Below are 20,939 nucleotides of genomic sequence, written 5' to 3' on the forward strand. Positions count from 1 at the left end.
ATCAAATCTATTGATTCACACGCTTCTGCTACGCTATAAACGCTGCATTCGAGCCAAAATTCAAAAAACCTTCCTCAAAGAAATCTCTAAAGGCCAACAACAAGTCCTTCTTGCTCACCTCCCAACATAACTTATAAAAACCCATTGTAAAACCATCAGGCCCAGGCGCCTTGTCACTACACATCCTACCAATATATCCTTTAATCAATCTAAGTTTATATTGCATGGTCATTCTTATAAACTTCAATCATTCGGGTTTCATTTACATCCTCTCAGGTCGAATTTAGAGAAGACGAATTGAGCCTCCCTAGTAAAGCAACAATGATGTCAATCTCCTAATCAAAGAGGTTCCTTCCTTCTAATGCTCATTTTCCTAGATGTTACATCTTGATCCCTAAATAACAATTGATCAACTGATGCATTTTTATCCTCAAAAGAGCACCAATAGAAAGGAAAATTGAGGCATAATAGAGAACCGTTACACAAAGTATATTTGAAAAAATCCCATAGCTCACCCTAAACATGGAGAGACGAATACTAGCATGAATGGAGTTGCAAAGGTTAGAAAAATGTTTTTCGATCCACATCCATAGGAACCTCTAGGGATAAAAGAGAACCAAGCGTTATCAAAAGACCCAAATTTGAAGTAAGCAATTTTTCTCCGAAGGATAACCCTTTTCTACTCGTATGCGCAGTTCTTTCCCCAAGAAAGCTACATTTATCTTTTTACGAAACTTGATCCACATACCTCCCTGGTTTATTGGAAGGTAGACCTTTTTCTACAGCCATCTCTACCTCCGAGCCTGGACAAAGGAGAGACAGCAGTCAAGATCCTTCAACAGAATTGAATGGAGACAAAAAAAATTCATTCAACCAACTCAATTTTTTTTGGACAAGACTTTGATGATGATGATATCTTTGTCATCCAATAAGAGCTCCTTGAATCTCTTTTCAATATGACTCAATAGAGCCATTTACAAGTAATGACTTGATTCAAATAGAGCCTCACACATTGGCAGCAGTGATGGAAAGGGTGAACCATAAACAGGGTCAACATGTGATTTCACAGCTCAAACTCAGGTTGGGGAACTGCAAAGCTGCAGCTGATCCAGTCACAAAATCCTAATATGGCAGCATGGTTGAAAAATCATTGAGACTTCATCTCATTGCAACAACTAAACCCAAAAGAAACCAAACTTCATCAAGTTGCAATGTTTGCACTGGTAATGCAAATCGGAATGATTAGAATGCTAGTGGGCCTAACAAAAGACAACTGAGGTGTGCAGTATGATGAAGCATGGCAACCCTGTTGCAGCCCACTTAAAACATCTTGATTTACAGCTTGGTGCAGGTCTCAAATTGATGACATCTTGGACATGATGAGTCAATGCTACATGATGGTTAGGGTGTTGCAATTCAGTACAAGAAAATAATGTTTGGCTTCAAGAAACTTCAACTATAACCATGAGATTTCAAGCAACAACAGAGAGGTGGGTCTATGCGTCTTGAAGATCAGGTACCGCTTCAATCATTTAATGGAAAGGGGCAGCCACAGAGGTGTAGTTGAGTTTGTCTTGAGCACAGTAAGGTGTGCCTCAACCTCACTACCATGGGTTATGTATGGTCTTGCAACTCAGCAAATCACAGTAGACCATAGCAGTCACGAAAGGTGTGGAAACAGAGGGGTTTCCCATATACCTGATGTGCACATGGGTCGCTGGCTAGTTCGTCAATGAAGGATGAAAACAGCTCTAAACATATCCCGTTTGCTTCTGCCGAGGTGGCGATGATGTTGTCAGGCAAGTAGGATGGTGATGGTGATGGTGATGGCTATGGCATGAGCTGAGGCTGAATAACCAAATCCTGAGTTTCCCACTACTATAGGGCAAATAGTGAGGTTAGGTCTGGTAACTTGGTTTTTTTTTTTTTTTTTTTTTTTGATTAATAGCAGGAAAAACAGCAAATAAAGTGGGGAGGACAAGCTGACCAACACCAAAAGAAAAACATAAGAAAAAAGAAGCAAAGGAAAAAAAAGAACACCAAACACCAACCTAGGCCTCTGACAGAGTACAAATAAAGTTTCAAAGAACAAAAAAGTCCTCGAAGAACACCCCTTTGAACTCCTTAAAGATCTTGCACCAAACTAAAAAAGCCCAAGGATCGACATTCATAACTCTTGAGAAGACTTCTACTTTCCTTCAAAGATTCTAGCATTTCTTTCCTTCCAAACACCCCATGTAATCACAAAGGGAGTTAAGCTCCACATCAACCTTTTAGAAGAACACCCATTACCCAACTGAATCCATGCTCCAAAAACTTCTCCCACAGTGCCCGGCACACAAGATTCCACTCCGAACGTAGAGAAGTGTGCCCACACCTCTTTTACCAAGGGGCAATGCAAAAAAAGCAAGGTGATTTACCAATTCCTCATCTGACAAACACATGCAACAACAGTTCGGGCCACAAAACCCTCTTTTTCTTAACTGATAGACCGTTAAAATCCTCTCCTTCACTGCTGTCCACACAAAGAAACCCACCTTAGAAGGCACTCTTGGGCCCACGTGGCCACATGTGGGAAGGTTGGGTCCCCAATCCTATTTAGGTCGTTGTAGATGTCTCTCACCGAAAACAACCCTTTGCTATTCGTGTTTTCTTAGATGGATCCATATGAATGACCAAGTACAAATATTTGTACTTGATAGGCATGCCTACCCATATCAAGTACAAATATTTGCAACTACAGCCTTACTTGTTTGCCCCACAAAAAGAAGCAAACAGAAACTTTTACAATGATATGCCGAATGTGATTGTTTGGATGTAAACATTTTTGTGGGCCCCACCGTAAATAACCGTGACATTTCATAAAAAAATCATCCAAAAACACCGTAAAATTTTGTGGAGCAAAAACCTCCACAAAACTCTCTCTCTCTCTCTCTCTCTCTCTCTCTCTCTCTCTCTCTCTCTCTCTCTCTCTCTCTCTCTCTCTATCCTTCCCCAACATGATTGTTCACATTTTGGTAATTAAAATGAAAAGTGGCTGAAATCATAAATAACTCATTTTCAGCTCACGAAATAGTAATTCACCCTATATTTTTATTTTGCTTTGGCGGGTCGCACATATCAACCACCCTAGCATGTGTTAGCAGTTAAATATAGCTACTTTTTAAGTTGAGGGGCCTATGGAGATTCAAAGGTATGACCTGGGAGCATACCCAATCGCCCTTACCATCTCAACTAACCCCAGATGGCATGATTCAATGTATATGAATAGCTTAGTTAATTGACAATGAAGGTGCCACTTAGCTAAGTGGTAAGGCTTGAGAAGAGTTGATCCCATGACCTAAGGTTCAAATTCCCATTAACCAATAATCCCTTGCTTGCTTAGTCACAAAAAAAAAGCTTAGTTAGTTGACACATTACATATCAACCCCGCTAGTATGGATTATGTTAAATATAAGCTCATTTGCTCATGTTAAAAGTCTGTTTGTATTTGGTTTCTACTAATGAAAATGGTAGGTTTGAGATTTATTTTATTTATTAATTTAGCTTTTTGGTTTGTTCAAATTGGAAGATCTTCCAAATGCTTTTTCAATGGGTAATCATCTTTCAAATGTTAATCCCTTGTGGAAATGAATATTGGTTTGTAGTTTTTCAATTTGTTTAAAAATGATGAAGCCAAATGTCAATTTCTTTAAATTTTAAATTAGATCTTATAAGAAAATAGGGTTTTTCAAAGAAAACATAAATTGCATTTTTTGTGTGTTTCCAAAATAACCAAGCAAGCACAAAATTCTGCATTGGACACAACCAAGCACTCTAATTGCAAAATTACGTAAAATCCAATAAACGTAAAACTCTGTAACCACAAAATTTTGCGTTTACAGTGGTTTGCGATGCAAACAAGCAGTGCCTACAATTATGCTTTTTACGAGGTAGTATTTACGTATATTATATGTTTTTTACTTTATCATACATGCAGAAACATGTAAGCATGTCAGGGTTTGGCATGCTGTTACTCAGACACCTTGTCTCTGTGTTATACCAAGACAAATCCCTGACGAAGCTAAACAAGTTTTACAGAAAATAATCTAGTTCATGCTAGCACTTAATTATAGCAGTCATTCTCCAGTACATATTTATCATGTTAATAAACAATACCAGCTTAATGAGAGTTCCTATGAAGTAATAAGGAATAGAAAGAATGCCCTCAAGCAAGGAATACTTGTAAGAAAGAAGACTGAATTCAGGCAAGTATAACCTTAAATATCGTATTCAAGCATGCAAGCAAGGGTGACAACCTTCAATAGAGTATAAGAAGCAGACAAGCAAGCTATAACTTATAGATCATTCTTTCGAGTTCTTCAGAAAAGCAATAAAGTGCACAACAGAGAGCATTAGTTCTTACGTTAAATTTTTCGAATTCAGAACACCCATTGAACTGCTGCCTCCATTTTCCAATAAAACAATAGCACAATCTGTGTATTTCTTGGCAATAGCTCTGTGGAGTACAGTTTCACCTTCATCATCCAATGCACTTGGATCAGCTCCTGCCAATAATAACTCCTGTGATAATTAAAAACAGATTTGAGGAATTTCAAAAGGCATAACCAACAAAGTCGAACAAAGCAAATAACATTATCAAATGACAACTTACACGCATGCAATCTGGTTGACCATGATAAGCACAAACATGAGCAACAGTTGGACCAAAGCCTTCCCTTAACCTAGATCTAACATCAGCAGATCTTCTGATGAGAGCACGAACACATTCTGGGGATCCGGCCGCTAAAGATAACACAATAGGAGGGTCTCCTTCATTGTCCAGAATATCCACATCTGCCTCTTTGTACGCCAAAATAGCTTCAACCATTCGGACGCAACCACGTCTGCAAGCCATGTGCAATGCAGTTTGCCCGTCGGCATTTTGTGCTTTTAATAGAGAACCAATCAAACTGCTATTGTATCCTGATGCAGCTCTTGCAAGTAGATCTCTATGTATACAAAAGAAATGGGAAGGTTAGATACAGAATTAAAGACTTTTTGGATCTATATCTAATACAAGTGCAATGAGTACGAAACTGAACCTACCTAACTCCATCCAGATCCCCATCAGATACAAGTCGATGAAGAAGGTTTGGGTTAGCTTGAAAAACATCTGAGGGAGATGTAATGGGCGGTTGCATGGAATTTGCCCCAGGATCCTTGGTAACGAAGCTGCATTTCACAAATAAAATAAGACAAGTCTACTTCAGTCATCGACAGAACAAAAAAAAAAGAACCTTTAAGAAAGTTGATAGTAATAGTATATGTGCTTACATTCATTTCTTCAACCAAGTGTATATTTCTAATTTTTGGAATATTCACTTAAAAGGGACATGACTGTAATTATTTAATTCTTCATACAAGTATGAGTTAAAGGGGGGAGAGAGAGAGAACACAAGGAGAGTCTCCTCTTGGTTCTCCTCTCTCTTTTTCTTCCTTTCTTCATTAGTCACACAAAACCTAATCACATCGAATATGGTATCAGAGCAATAATATTTGACTTTTTTACAGTTTTCTTTCTTCTTTTTTCCTTTATATCTTTCCACTTCAATACCCCATTGTCTTCTATGGTTTGATATTTTTCTTCTTGAATTATGGGATTTTGATCCCACCCTGTTTTCTGTGGCAAAGTGGTGTGACATCCCTCTTTTTGTTAAGAAACAGATAGGGGTATGAAATGTTTCTCTTTATTTTTAATGGCTTAGTTGATGGACATTAAGTAAAGATACATGTGATGTTAAAGACATCATAAAGGTCAGTGTGCATGTGTTTCCTTGTGGTATTTCAATTGTATAAGTGTTGGACATTAAAAAAGCGAGAGGAGGAGGGGGGAAGTCTTATCTTGGTTCTCTCTCTCTTTTTCCTCCTTTCTTCATTCGTCATAAAAACCCTAATCCACATTGAATATTCAAATATGATATCAAACATTAATACTCGATTTGTTTTAGGTTTTTTTTTTTCCTTCTTTTCTCCTTTACATTCCATTTTTTATCTTTCCATGTCAATATCCAACTGTCTATTGACGCACCCACTGCTTCTCTTATTCCTACTGATACTATTAGTCCTACTGAGACTTCTGCTCTTGAGTTGCCTATTGCTCTTCGTAAGGGAGTTCGTAAGTGTGTTACTCCTTACCCGCTTGCTAGGTATGTTTCTTACCAGGCTGTTTCTTCCCCTTATCGGGCATTTCTTTCTGCTGTTGACTCTGTGACTATCCCACGCACGGTTTCTGCTGCTCTTGCTGATCCTGCATGGAAAACTGCTATGATAGACGAAATGGCTGCCTTGCAAAGTAATCAGACATGGGATATGGTCTCTCTTCCCCCTGGGAAGAAAACAGTGGGTTGTCGCTGGGTCTTTACTGTTAAGCATAACTCTGATGGTAGTATTGCTCAGTACAAAGCTCGTCTTGTTGCTCGTGGTTATCAAGTGTACTGCTTCTTCATCAGCAGGTAGGGAATCCATTATGGCATGCGGTTTCGGAAAGTAGGAGCACTCAGAAATAGTTAGTAATTTTCTCGTAAGTTTAAAAGAAGGTGGGTTAGTGGCTAGAAGTTCACGACTCTCCACTGGGCCAATGATTTCTTATGAAAAACCCATAGCAAAAGACTAGATTGTCTGAATACACTTAGCAGAGAATCGGGGAATGAGAAATTATAAATTTTCATGATAAAGGAGTCAAGGAGGTAGAAAGCGGTGTCGGGCTGTAATTGAGCTCGAGTTCCTTATGATTATGGGGGCAGAAAGGGCAACAGTCCCAATCAAAGGCCGGATTATCCTCCCCTACCCATATCCCTAAGTTCACTCCTGCCTCAAATCAAAGATATCATCACGTTCCCAAGGTTAAGGTGGTAACCTTTACCATAAAATTGGGACAAGAATCACACTCCTTGTGATGTCCTTTTCCAAATCCACAATGTCTATGGCAACTTGGACTAACATTTCCATGGGAAACTCCGGGTTTTGCAGCAAGAGTTTGGATCCAGCCCACTGAATTTATTGCTCAGACTTGTTGGAGTCGGCCTTCGGTTGCTGCCGAGGCAGCTCCAGGTCAATCCTGGGATTTTTGGGATTGGCCCCTCCCTCAGGAGGGGGATCCAGATTTATTTTTCTTCTTTATTTGAGGGATTTCGATCCCATTCTACTTCTTTGTGGAAAGGTGGTGAGATATCCCTCTTTAAGTCAGAAAAACAAATAAGGTATGACGTTTTTCTCATGAATTTTAATGGTTTAGTTGCTGGAATCAAGTAAGATAGTTATGTGTGATGTTAAAGACATCATAAAAGTGATTGTATGTGTTTCCTCGTAGTATTTCAATCATAAATGTTGGACATTAAAGAAGTGGTTGACAGAATCTTGTCTCATAGTTGTTGGTCATGTATGGTTGGAAACTGAAAGAAAATAAAATCATACGATGTTGGAAGTTCTCTAACAGATGTTGGATCTGATCATTTGGTGTAAATGACTTTCTATTTAATATTCCAGATCGTCCAGAACCTTTTCTTCGTATTTCTTAACTTTATTCTCCATCATAATGGAAACCAAGACTGGAGTTTTGTCCCATACTGATTCAGGTCTTGATTGAATTTCCAATATAACTTTATGGTTCAAATTACCTCCAATGAGCAAACGCTATCAAAGTTTTCTTAACTGCTCGACACGTTTCTTACTGTGGGAAAAATAAGAGAAGACTACGTGACATACAGGGCTTGGGTACATGATGATGACCAAATTATGACATGATTGTGGAACAGTATGGAGTCCTCCATTAGCATTAATTAATATTTTTTGGACACTTCGAAAGAAATATGTAACACATGAAAGGATATGTACTCTTCAAATAAAAATATTAGCCATATTTTATCAGTTATATCAAGAACTTTTTAATGTTCAAAAAGGGGTCAAGTCGTTGGGAGAATATTATTCTAAATTAAAGGGTAAGTAGGAAAAACATGAAGCAGAAACTTGGCAGTCCTTCAAGGCTAAAAGATCTATAGAGGTACCTCGTAGTCGTAAGCCTCTTAAGAAAGTGGCTAGGGAAACACAAGAGAGTGAACCAGAGAACTTAGAAATACTCCTAGAGGTGGAGACAAATGTAATTAAATGTATAACAAAACTGGTACAAGGATGAACCACTACATAGTTCTGCTCTGCAAATTATTAAAGAGAATTTTCTGGCAAGATGTGGTAAAAATAGAAATGCTCTGTTGACAGGGAATTCTTCTGCCAATCGCTTGTCAAAATTGTATAATATTATAGCATTTTACTCATATAAAAAGAATGGAACAACTCTTCAATGGGGGTGTTGAAAAGTTGGAAGATTTTGGGTTTAAACTTGAAAGAAAGAAGCCTCTGGTGCTTAATTCCTTTTGCTATTTGTTGGGGAATCTGTATCAAATGGAACAGTAGAGTTTTTTTAGGGGAAGGAGCACACTATGTAGACGGTGGTGTTGTCAATTTTGGGGTTGCTCTTCTCTTGGAGCAAACTTTCAAAAATGTTTAGAGGGTTATTCTTTGAGGATTTTTCGTATAGATGGCATATTATTTGTAGAGCTTGAGTGTTGCTTTGTTTTCTTATATTCCCCTTTAGATGGCCTCCGTGTTTTCTAATAAAATTTCTTCTTTGCCTATCAAAAAACAAAATGTCTTCATGTGGATGACAGTGTCACAAACCTATCAGATAGATTCAAGAAAGATATATGAAATTACCACAAACAAAGTTGTGTATAAAGTTGTCCAAAAATAAAAAAATGAGGTCAATGGAGCAAGTAGTGTAAGAACTAAGCAATGACCGACGAAACAGTGTTCTATAGAACCTGACATAACTTTCAAGGAAAAACATAGGGAAGAAATTTCGTACTTATCAGGGCTTGCAGGAGGACTCCGAGGTATCTCTTTTAAATGGCGAAGAAATATTGTGAGCATTGTATGGAAAGTTGGTCTCTTTGATGGCTTGAACTGAAGACAATCACCAATCATCTTCCATAATTCCATAGGAATCCCAACACCTACTACACTTGCATACTGTGGTGGCTGTTTCCGAGCCTTGACAACAGCTTGATAGATTTCCTCTGAATTTAAACCAGCCCATCTGCATGAAGACCATAATTTTTAGAGTCCGACAAGCCTTACTAACTTAGTAAGGAAAAAATGCCTCACTGAAGCTCATCCACCATCAAAACAAACCTCGAGATTCGTAAAAAAAGCTCGTGGTTTGTTTTGACGATGGATGAGCCTTAGTAAGGCCTTTTTACTTACAAAGTTAGTCAGGAAAGTGTTTCTGTAATTCTTACTGGCAGACTGCATTGTCAAGCTACCAGAAAATACAAGAACAAGGTTACATCACATACGGAACAGAACCCGTGCACATTTCCACGAGGGTACAGCCAAAACTCCAGGCATCTGATTCTGCAGATATGCCAATTGCGTCATCCCAGAACCTCAATGACTTCTTTAATGGTTCCCATGCCTCGGGAGCTGTGTAATGTGGACTCAGAAGGGTACAATCCATGCATGAATGAACTCTTGAAGAGTCATCCTCTGGAGCTGATTGAGCTTTTCGGCATGAAGGTTTCTTTAGAATCGCTGGAAGACCATAATCAGAAACCACTGCCCGACCACTAGCGTCTAAAAGAAGATTGGATGGCTTAAGATTCATACATACAACACCCGCTGCATGGAGCTCAGCCAATCCGCGGGCAATGTCTGCCCCATACCTACGATGGGAAGTCATAATGAGATAGTACTCATACCACGTGTAACTTTGGAATTCACAAGATTTTAATGAATAAACAAATGATATTCTCTTCAAAGTAGTAAGGACGGTCAATGAACATATACATAAACTGGCAATAGAATGTAAAAAGTACAGAAGAAAAAGAAAAAGAAAAAAACCTAGACTTCACAAGGGGCTTGTGACCAATATTTGCTGCAAAATAAGCAGTTCCACATTTTCCTCCAAAAACCAATTAATAACAAAACTTGCTAGCAGAAAGAATAAGACAATCCTGGATCCAATTATTCGAACTCCTTTCTTCTCTTTTGATAATATATTATATCTTACTTTTTTCTAATTAATATACCTTATATCTTATATTCAATTAAATAAAATAATCTCCACTAAATGTACAAAAATAAACAAACTACATAGAGCAATTCGTAGCAACCTAGATAATAAAAAGTAAGAGTTAAGAAAGATCGAAAAATGTTCGTAGACTAACAAAAACCAATATATCGTATAAGAAGCATAAGATTTTTTTCTTTTTTAAAAAAAAAACATAAAACAAAGCATTTGAAAATGATGCCAAGATAAAAAGAGAAAATTTTAACAAACTTTGCATATCTAAATTATATTGCAATTTCCAAGAACCAAAGCCTATCTAGCTTATGTTAAAGTTGGACACACTGCATACATGAGATAGGGGAGTTAATCATTTTTGAAGGGATATGGAGGTGAGGTGATATAATCTAGAAAAAGAAGAATTCAAAAATAGCCCCTCAATACCAAAATCTGAAGCTTGAACTTATTTACAATTAGCCATTTAAGAATTCTCAATTTAATGATTGGGAAATTCAAGAGGTCTCTAGCCTAATTGATTGTATATCTCAAATTCAGATTAACTATTTGGAGTAAGTCATTGGTTCAGCAGCTAGCAAAGATAAAATGTTCTTGGTGAATTCTTTCTACAAATCAATGATGCCTTCGAGTCAAAATTCTTTCCCAATCTCGGCCATTTGGGAGGAAAAAATTCCTTCCAAAATATTTATCATCTGGACAGCCTCACTTGGGAAAATCCCTACCCTTGATACAATTATGGAAAGGGGGATATTTTCGGTCAATTATTGCTTTATGTGTAAGTCATGTGGGGAATCGGCTAACCACCTTCTTATTCATTGCTCTTATTCTCACGATGTTTGGGCTCATTTCCTTTCTTTATTCCGTCTATTGTATTGCTTCCCTTCTTTTGTGTTGGATTTATTTCAAAGTTGGAATGTTAAATTTCCATCATTAAAAAAGTTTATCCTTTGGTATTTAACCTCTTTGCCGTTTGTTGGGGTATTTGGCTAGAACAGAATAACGGGGACTTTGAAGGGAAGGAGCATTCTAAACACAAGGTTCTTACATCTATTTTGGGGTTGATGTTCTTCTAGGCCAAGAACTGCAAGGAGTTTAGAGGAGCTTTTTTCGAGGATTTTGTTTTCAAGAGGGACCTCATTTTAGATTCATGAGGACATAGTAGTTTGTTTTTTTTTTTTTTTTTTTTTTTTGGCTAAGTGATAGAAATAGTACTAAAAGCACTAGTTGAGATAGCCAGAAAAAGTATTTACATGAAAGAGAATGGGAACCTCAAAGCTAAAAGCTAATTGTCCCCCTCCAAAGTACAAACTCTATCCCCTCTAAACATAAAATCCTCAAAAGAAAAAAAAAAATTTGATCGATCTCAAAGAAAATCCCTCTAAGTTCTTTAAAAACTTTGCACCAGAAAAAGAGCATATACAATGTAGAGGTAATAATGTCCTCCGTCGAACCCTCTTTATCCTCGAAAATTCTTCCATTTCTCTACTTCAAAATTCCCCAAACTATTGCAAAAGGTAAGACACTCCACAAAATCCATTTGAACTTAGTGAAGGAAAAGACCAAGATTCCCAAACCTCTCTAACAGAAGAGGATATGCAGCCTTCCACCTTGAAAAGAAAAAAAAATGTCGCGATACCACAGTGGAATAACAAGTGATCCACTGATTCTTCAGCTCTCCTACACATACAACAAATGATTGGGCCACCAACTTCATGCCTTCTCAACTGATCCGCAGTCAAGATTCTCCCACAGGCAGCCCACACAAAGAATGATATTCAAGAAGGAACCCTCGAACCCCAAACTGCCACATGAGGAAACGAGGTGGACTGAGCTGTCAAGTTTAATTGATGGTAAAAGTTCCTTACTGTAAAAAGCCCTGAATTTCTGCCAATCCAAAACCTTCCATCCTCCCTCCATGCACTAAACTCCACTCCAAAAATCTGATGAATCAAGGAAGCTGCATCCGGAATTTCCCAGTCATTGAGAGCTCTACGAAACCCAACGTCCCAATGCCTGTGATCTTGACCTCTACACTCCATCACCAAAGAAAAAACAAATTCTCCTTGAAAAATTAATCATTTTGGCCGACCCAAAACCTTCCATCCTTCCTCCCATCGTAGTTTTTTTGCTCCCTTGCATTTTGCTGTCTCTTTTTCTTTTTTCTTTTTAATTCCTATTGTTTTTGCTTATCAATAAATTCTTTTGGCCTATAAAAAAAATTAAAAATTCTCAAATATGCTAGTACTAGCAAAGCAAAAAAAATTGCAACCAAGTGTTCTCCAAAGAGGTTAAAGTTTCTATAGGAAAATATACTAATAGAGCAAACAACACATTTTTTATACTTGTTCTGGCCTTTGTTTTGCGAAAGCTTAATTGAGGAAAAGTACTGGGATAAATGCAAAATATGCTAATTTGAGCCTGACACACTATATCTAATTATGGAATCATCATAATATATCAAAGTATTGGGCTTCGCAACGTCAATCCTATTTCACCAGGCAACTCTATCTTTTTTTATGATGGAATAATTTGAAATAAATAATATCAATAAGAAAAGTAAAGTTATTGCATTTTAAAGGCAATATTTTTTCTATTGTAAGCAAATCGATTGACCTTTTCTCTGATCCATAGTACTAGACATATTTCCACGAAATATGCCGAAATCTTTCCATTTTCAAAAGGTCCAACTCAAAATTTAACTAACAATTTCTTTATGTATATATTTCGATAAAAATCAATACTTGCGAAATATTTCGGTGAATAGTAAATTTTGACTATACATCAAATGTTACGTATAAAAATGTAAGATTTCAGTGGAAATATTTTGATCAAAATTTACACTTCATCGAAATATTCATATAGCAAACACATGCAATCGTTTATGTTCTAATTAGTGTTATATATATATATATATATATATATATATATATATATATATATATATATATATATAAACAAGTAATATATTCATCTACTAGAGTACACTTGTGTCTACGGCACGGGCATCCTCTTTAAGGTTAAGGGAGGTAAAAACAGAAAAATAATAAAGTCGTAGGGGTAGTACTAAAAATCTTTTAGGTTAAGGGGGTAAAAGAAGAAAAATAATAAAGTAGGAGAGGGATTATTAAGAAAGGGAGAGATGAGGAAAGACAATAAAGTGAGTTAAAGGGGTAAAAGAGGAAAGATAGTAAAGTTAGAGTGGTATTATTGAAAAAGTAGTAAAAGAGGAAAGATAATAAAATTGAAGGGATATTATTGAAAAAAAAAAAGAGGAAGAGAGGAAAGACAGCAAAGTTGAACAGATGAAAAAGAAAGGCAATAAAGTGAGTAGGGTGGACCCCACAAAACTGTAGCAAAGTGGGTCCTACAATTGTGTTTTATTATATAGATATTTTAAAAACAAAACAATACATATGATAAAGTGAGAATGTAGATTATAAAAATGTGATATTAGTACATAATAATTATTCGTTTAGAAAGTGATACATATTAAAGTATTTGTAGTCATGGGATATTATTTTTCTTATTTCCAATAAGCATATTGTTGTTCAAGGTGTCAGTCTTTTAGATACTCATGCCAATGTGTAGCAAAATTTTATTAATCTTCATTTCTATAATTCATATGATTATTTATTATATATTTTTTTGGAAAAAATGACTTTTAAAACCAAATTTATGAAAACGTGGACCAACAGGTCTTCCCTTATAAAATATGGACCATTCGAGACCCTATTTCTCAATGGTGTTCTTTGAAAGACCTTTTAAAACTTCCATCCAATTATTATAAATAAAATACCGAAAATGCCCTTTTAAAATTAAAATACCTAAGTTAGTAATCAAAAGAGTTGTTCTAAACTTTCTTACACTAAGCTGATGTGGCAAAAGAATCCTTCTCCTTCACAACTCAAAAGAGTTATGACTCAAGATCACATACCATGTCTCGGTCCTATACAATAGGTACGGTGACTATGTGGCATGTGTTTGGTTGGAGCTTGAAACACATCAGGCTCCTAATCAAGCCGTTTTTTAGTTGAACGCAGCTCGATGTTTTTGCTCTCCAATAAATATGTGCCACGTGGACACCGTTGGTCACTCTAGGTACAGGACACCATTATGAATCACTGCTCTCTCTCTCTCTATATTGCAACATTGGATCATGTCTAACCTCCCTTCACACCTAGCATAGGTTCAACAAGTTTTTCGGTATGTCAACTCAGAAAAGGGAGAAAAAGTTCAAAAAGATGTTGGTTTCCCCGGGAACTCACCCAGTTCTAGTAATGGAGGAAGAGGAGGGCTGAGAAACCATTCTAGACAAGATGTTGGCTTCATTACTAGAAGGGTCTGTAGGCTTCAATGCCTTTATGTTCTTTCCTTTATATCCATGTGCAGGCTTCACATCATTGGGCATCTCGGCAACAACATCCGTCGTGTGTTTTCATTTATGTTTTATTATTTTCTAAACTTTCAATGAAACTTCATTAACATTTCTATCATTTCATAATATTTCCATCATTTCCTTGAAAATTGTATTGATTGCCACATTGGTCAAAATATTTCCATTTCCAAGATGACCAAAATAGACATTGAAACCGAAATTTACTACCTTGCTCTGATCTACTAAACTCATATACTTATCAAAAAACAAAGCAAAACAAAAATCGATAGAGAGAGAAGAGAAATACCTAAGGATCTGCTCCAGGGTGAGGCGCCCTTCATTCCGTTGCATCTCGGACTGAATCGAACCATAATACTTATCCATTACAAGACATAAATATCCATCCGTCCTCGTAGCACCATGAACCATACACACATTCCTACACCACAAAGATGCCCTTCGAAGATTCTCAAGATCACTCAAAACCTTAACCAAATCCATCTCATCCCCAACTTTCACTCTCTTCACCGCCACCGAATGCCGACATGTGCCACCTGATAACACACCAGACCACATTTCATCCCCAACTTTCCTCCCTTCTCCAATCCTCTTCACAAGCCTCAACTCATGTTGCGCCGCCAGCCCAACAACCGAGCCGCTGCCGCTGCCACAGCAGCCGAACTTGTCTTTGGCTTCATCATCCTCTTCATCTTCGTCTTCGTTTTCGGTGAAATCGGAATCGAAGGCGGTTGTGGTGTTGAGGAGTGAGAGAATGGCGAAATTCTTGCGGAGAGATTGTACGGAATTACCAATTAGAGAGAGATGACGACATTTAGGGCAAGAAAGAGTGGTTTTGGGGGAAGAAGAGAACATTTTAGAGAGACATTCTTTGCAGAACGAATGGCCACATTCGAGTAAAAGTGGAACTCTTTCTTCTTCGTTGTATCTCGTTTGACAAACTGAACAACAAGGGACTTTCTTCTTCATCTCTCTCTCTAGAACTCTCTCTCTCTCTCTCTCTCTCTTCTGGTTCAGAGGGTTTATCAGAAATCAAAGTCAACTAATCCAACGGTGATCAATCAAATTGATCGATCAAACAAACCAATCGATCTAGCGAACTGAACAACACTAGATCCTCTCTCTCCCTCTCTCTCCTCTCTCTCTCTCTCTCTCTCTCTCTCTCTCTTGATTCAGCAGCAGAGGAGGAGGTAGAAGAAACGGCAGTAGAGTTTTGTTTGGTTGGTGGTTGTAAAACTCGGACGAGTCAAAACGGAATCTCACTATGATTCGGTAACATCGTTGACTCGTTCGTTCAACAACCGCGACGATACGTCGATACTATTTGAAATACTTGGCCAACGCGATTAGTTTGAAATTTTTATTTGTATTTATGTAATATAATACATAGAGAGGTTGGTGGGATTGAAGCTAGAGTCAAACTCATACCTCATTTGTGGAAAACATGGATTAGTTGGACGGGTTATTGCCCACATGTAATCCAATGGAGAGGGTTCTTTGAAAATTTTGTGTCTTGCCCCATTTGGAAAATCAATTTAATTTGTATGCCATAAGATCATATTCATTAAGTGAATCCTCGTAAATTCAAGTTTTGGAATCAAAATGCTTAAGAGTTGTGTTGGAGTGATCTCATATTGCAGAACTTGATGTGAAAGTGGATAAGAACCATAGATGCTTTTTCATTCATATCTTGAGGAAAAGTATTTATAGTTCCCATGCACTTTCATGTCAGGGTGTGCGATGTGAGGTCAAATCTTGAGTTCACTTCAGTATTATTCAATGCTTAAATCTCATTTTCTTTTAAACACCTAATCCTTTGTAATGTTTTCATATGAATTTGAGAAGGTTTGAAAAAATTGGATTTGAGAAATCATAGTTTTAAAACTAATCTACCTATGAATGCTAGTTTTTATTCCAGTGGTGTGTTTTTATTATATAGACCCTAATTTTTCAGCTAAAAATATTTCTTTTAAAGTGTATAGCAATGGTGTTTCTATTACCAGGTGTGTAGCATTTGTGCCTATTACCCACCACAACATCAATGCAACATAAAGCACTTTTGACGAAGGATTTAAGACTGGCTTTTTTGAAATTATTTTTTCGACACATTTTTGAAATGAAGATTTTAGTCTCCCATAGTTGATCATAAGATAATTTTGGAAATAAAATCGGAACTCATTTTCAATCTTGTTAGTTGCATTAAGTTTGTCTTATCGAAATGGAACTAATCCAATTGATTTTTCATTCATTTCTAAAATCATTAAAAGCATAAATATAGCATAATACTAAACATGGTTCCCCAGAACATATCTAACCCCGCTTTTCAAGTATGTCACTTGCATTAGGTCTATCTTACTAAACCAAGACAAATACAGTTGGTTTTGTTTATTTTTTATGTCATTTGCTTGTGTTGGACCCACAAACTAAAAATTCTCAAGTTTTAAAGGCATGTATAGCCTAGACCTAAACCCATGTCTCAAGTACAAATCGAAATCTGATTCTCAATTCAATCAATTGCATTAAGTATGTTTTACCCAAAAGGAACTAATGCAGCTAATTTCGTTCATTTAGGAAGTCCTTTGCCCATGTATAACCTAGACCTAAACCTAGGTCTCGAAGACAAACCAAAACCCAATTTTCTATTTTGTCAGTTGCACTAGGTCTGTTTTACCAACACGAAATTAATGTAATTGATTTGTATTCATTTCAAAAGTCGTTTGCCTATTTTAGACTCCAAAATCAAAAAAGTTACAAGCCTTCGAAGGCATGTTACAGCTAAAACCTAATTTCAAGTCCTAAGAATAAACAAAACTTAGTTTTCAATTCCAATAGTTGGATTAAGTTCGTCTTAATAACATAGAGCTAATTCAATTAATTCCATTAATTTTAGATGTCATTGGCTTGATTTTAGTCATTTCAAAAGTTGTTTGCCTATCTTAGACCCCAAAATCAAAAAAGTTACAAGCCTCTGAAGGCATGTTATAGCTAAAACCTAATTTCAAGTCCTAAGAACAAACAAAACTTTATTTTCAATTCCAACAGTTGGAGTAAGTTCGTCTTAGCAACAAAGAGCTAATTCAATTAATTCCAAGTATTAAAAGTGTGTATAGTTTAGACCTAAACTTGGGTCCTAGGAACAAACCACAATTTGATTTTCAATTCCATCAATTGCATTAGGTTTTTTTCTACCAAAATGGAACTAATGCAATTGGCTTCGTGCTTTATGAATCATTTGCTTGTTTTGGATCCCAAAATTGAAAAATTATGAGTTTTTAAAGACATGTTATAGCCTAGACCTAATTTAGAGTCTGGAGAACAAACCAGAATTCAATTTTCAATTCTGTTGTTTTAGGTATGTCTTACGAAGATTAAACTAATGAAATTGGTTTCGTTCATTTTAAAAGTCATTTGCCAATTTAGACCCCAAAACTGGAAGAAAAACAAAATTTACACGTCTTTAAAGGAATGTTATAACATAAACCCTAAATACAAGTCCAAGGACAAATCAGAATCCAATTTTCTATTTCGTCCATTTCATTAGGTTTGTCTTACCAAAAGAGAGCTAATATAATTGATTCCATTCATTTTAGAAGTCGTTTGCCCATTTTGGTGCCCAAAACAAAAAAATTATAAGTTTTTTAAGGCATGTTATAGCCTAGGACCTATTTTCTAGGTCTTGGAAACAAATCAGACCTTGGTTTTCAATCCATCAATTTCATAAATTATATATTACTGAAACGAAACTAATGCAATTGATTTCGTTCATTTTGAAAGTCATTTGCTCATTTTGGATCCCAAATTGAAAAATTATCAAGTCTTAAAGGTAAGTCTTAAAATGGGTCGAGTTCAGATCGAGTATATCTATATTCAGATTCAAATTTTTTATTCATGTTCATATCCATATCCGACTTGGATCCTTTTAGCTACAACCATTTTACTTCACTAAGTTCGGATCTGACCCGATGAAAGCGCCCTCGATCCGCGGGGTGCGCGGATCCGCTTTTGACCCTTGAGGTTTGGGAGTCGCCACCTAGTTATTACGGTCTAGGAACCAAATTGACCCTACAATGGATAAAAAGAACTAATCTACTATAGAAATCTGAATCCGGGGATCATGTTACGGGGTTGGAAGGTGTCAGACACCAACCCCGCTCGGCCAATGCCGGTCTCTACTTATCCCAAATAGATCTACATTGCTAATGATAAAATCTAGATTAAAAAAATAATAAAAAAAACCTTACCTTCGATCTGCAAAAGCACTATTCCCTCAGATCTGAAAAAATAGTTCCTTGTACCGTACTCCTTACTTCGTTTTGTCTCCGGATCTGATTTCTGATCTCCGAGGCAAGGTGTCTCCTTCTTGGATCTGAATGCTTTGAATTTGAGGTGGATTTTTGGGATGTTTTTGGGAGATTTTTGGGTGTTTTTTAGGCTAAAATAAGAGTAGGGGTGTTAGGGAAGGAGTTGGGGCTTCAAAATTAGGGTTTTGGAGGGGTTGTGGAGGCTTCTTCACCTACTTTTTCTAGGATTTTTTCTTTGATACGAAAATAGGGTGTGGAGGCTCTTATTTATAAAGTTTTTAGAAGCATTAGGGTTTAATTAGGATTTCTTTTAGGGTTTCAATTAGGGTTTTGACTTAGTCTTTAGGGTTTTAGGGTTTTGACTTTAGTCTTATGAGATTGACTTGACTAGGGTTTTGATTTAGGGTTTTGACCTTGGTCTTATGAGATTGACTTGATTAGATTAGGGTTTTGATTTGGGATTTGACCTTAGTCTTATGAGATTGACTCGATTAGTTTAGATTAGGGTTTTGATTTAGGGTTTTGACTTTAGTCTTATGAGATTGACTTTAATACTTGACTCTAGTCTTACTTAATTGACTTTAATTTTGACTTTGGTCTTATTTGATTGACTTTAATATCTTGACTTTAGTCTTGCTTGATTGATTTTAAATTTTTGGAGAACCCCTTTCTATTATACCTTTAATTCTTTGGACCCCCAAATGGAGGGGTCCTTAAAGAAATATCCCACGAACCCTCAACAATTTTGCCTGAGAGTCCAATTAATCGATTTTTTAGGTTCAAAATTTTAAATTAATTTCATTAATGTTTCACTTTAATTATTTAATGTTTTATTTATTAATTTTGAATTTTTTAATTATAAAAATTGTGAAATTACCGTTTTGCCCCCAGAGAGGACTTTTCACGTTTCAAGTCAGTTTTTAATGTTCTAGGATATTTTAGAATCAGTTTTTCGTAAGAAATTCAATGAGAATGTTGGTTTGTGTCATTTATGAAAATTTTTATGTGAAATTATTGTGAACTTTATGAGGGGCATTTTCGTAATTTTGTCAAATTCTATTAAAATTGGTGAAATGATTTATTTGGTTCCGATTTGTTATTTTATGTGTTCGAGAGAGTTTTCCTAAGCGTAACGTAAGCTCTAGGGTTGTTTTGAGGTTAGGGGTATTTTGGTAATTTAATCATTTTTAGTGATTTTTATCGTGAAGCTTCTTTTTGGTTTGCAAGATGATGATTTTTATGTTTCTGGGGTCGTATTTTCCTAGCGTAACGTGGTTTCTAAGTTTTGTCAGTTCGAGATACCTCATCCGGATTTCTGAAACATATCTGGTAACAAAATAAAGCATTGGAATAGACATCCATCATTGGGAACCTTTGCGATCGGGTTGACGAGTTGATTAATCAGGCGAATGCAAAAATGGGGTGTCTACAGATGCCCCTCTTTGGCAGAGGGTTGAAGCAAACTAGATAGCAAATCTATTTTGGTAGAAAGTGCGATATCCGAATGCCAAAGCTAGTGACAGTTCATTTTGCAGCCTGATTTAGCAATTCGTCGGGGTGTTCGGATCCTTGAGGGTTAAACTCTCTCCGAACTAAAAGGTTGTCAGGTCCTCGAGCGAGAGCTCTCACTGATGGCGTCAGATCCTTGAATTTTAAAGAATTCTCCCTGACTAAAAGAACAAGTGTGCAAGTGTGTGCACTGTGTGAAACTGAGTAAAATCTGAGCATAAACTAAGCATAACTGAGCATAAATTGAGCATAAAAAAATTGAATGTCTTACTTTACCTACCCTGGGTGAAAGAGTAATAAACAATTTTTTTTTGGAAAGTTTTACTCTACCTACTCGGGGTGAAAGAGTAATAAACTATTTTTTCTAGGAGTCCTACTCTACCTACTCGGGGTGAAAGAGTAATGAATTCTTTTTCGGGAGTTCTACTCTACCTACTCGGGGTGAAAGAGTAATGAACTATTTTTTCTGGGAGTTTTACTCTACATACTCGGGGTGAAAGAGTAATGGACTTATTTTCTGGGAGTTCTTTTCTACCTATTCAGGGTGAAAGAGTAATGAACTATTTTTTCTGGGAGTCCTACTCTACATACTCGGGGTGAAAGAGTAATGAACTAT

The 20,939-nt window shown here is 36.6% G+C and overlaps 1 protein-coding gene across 1 annotated transcript in view; it reads right to left on the reverse strand.

Moving 5' to 3' along the window:
* LOC147384229 (E3 ubiquitin-protein ligase KEG-like) overlaps positions 1–15,679 on the reverse strand; it is a 42,239-nt gene extending 26,560 nt beyond the window's left edge. Inside the window, 6 exon segments of the mRNA XM_086424930.1 lie at positions 4,406–4,563; positions 4,655–4,991; positions 5,089–5,214; positions 8,903–9,133; positions 9,393–9,758; positions 14,803–15,679. Coding sequence (XP_086281056.1) covers positions 4,406–4,563; positions 4,655–4,991; positions 5,089–5,214; positions 8,903–9,133; positions 9,393–9,758; positions 14,803–15,482 — 1,898 coding nt within the window. The 5' untranslated portion in view covers positions 15,483–15,679.
* Between the last annotated feature and the right edge of the window lie 5,260 nt (positions 15,680–20,939).

This window comes from Akebia trifoliata, chromosome 15, assembly GCF_017979445.1.
Source record: "Akebia trifoliata isolate Shusen 1 chromosome 15, ASM1797944v1, whole genome shotgun sequence".
NCBI classification, from domain to species: Eukaryota; Viridiplantae; Streptophyta; class Magnoliopsida; order Ranunculales; family Lardizabalaceae; genus Akebia; species Akebia trifoliata.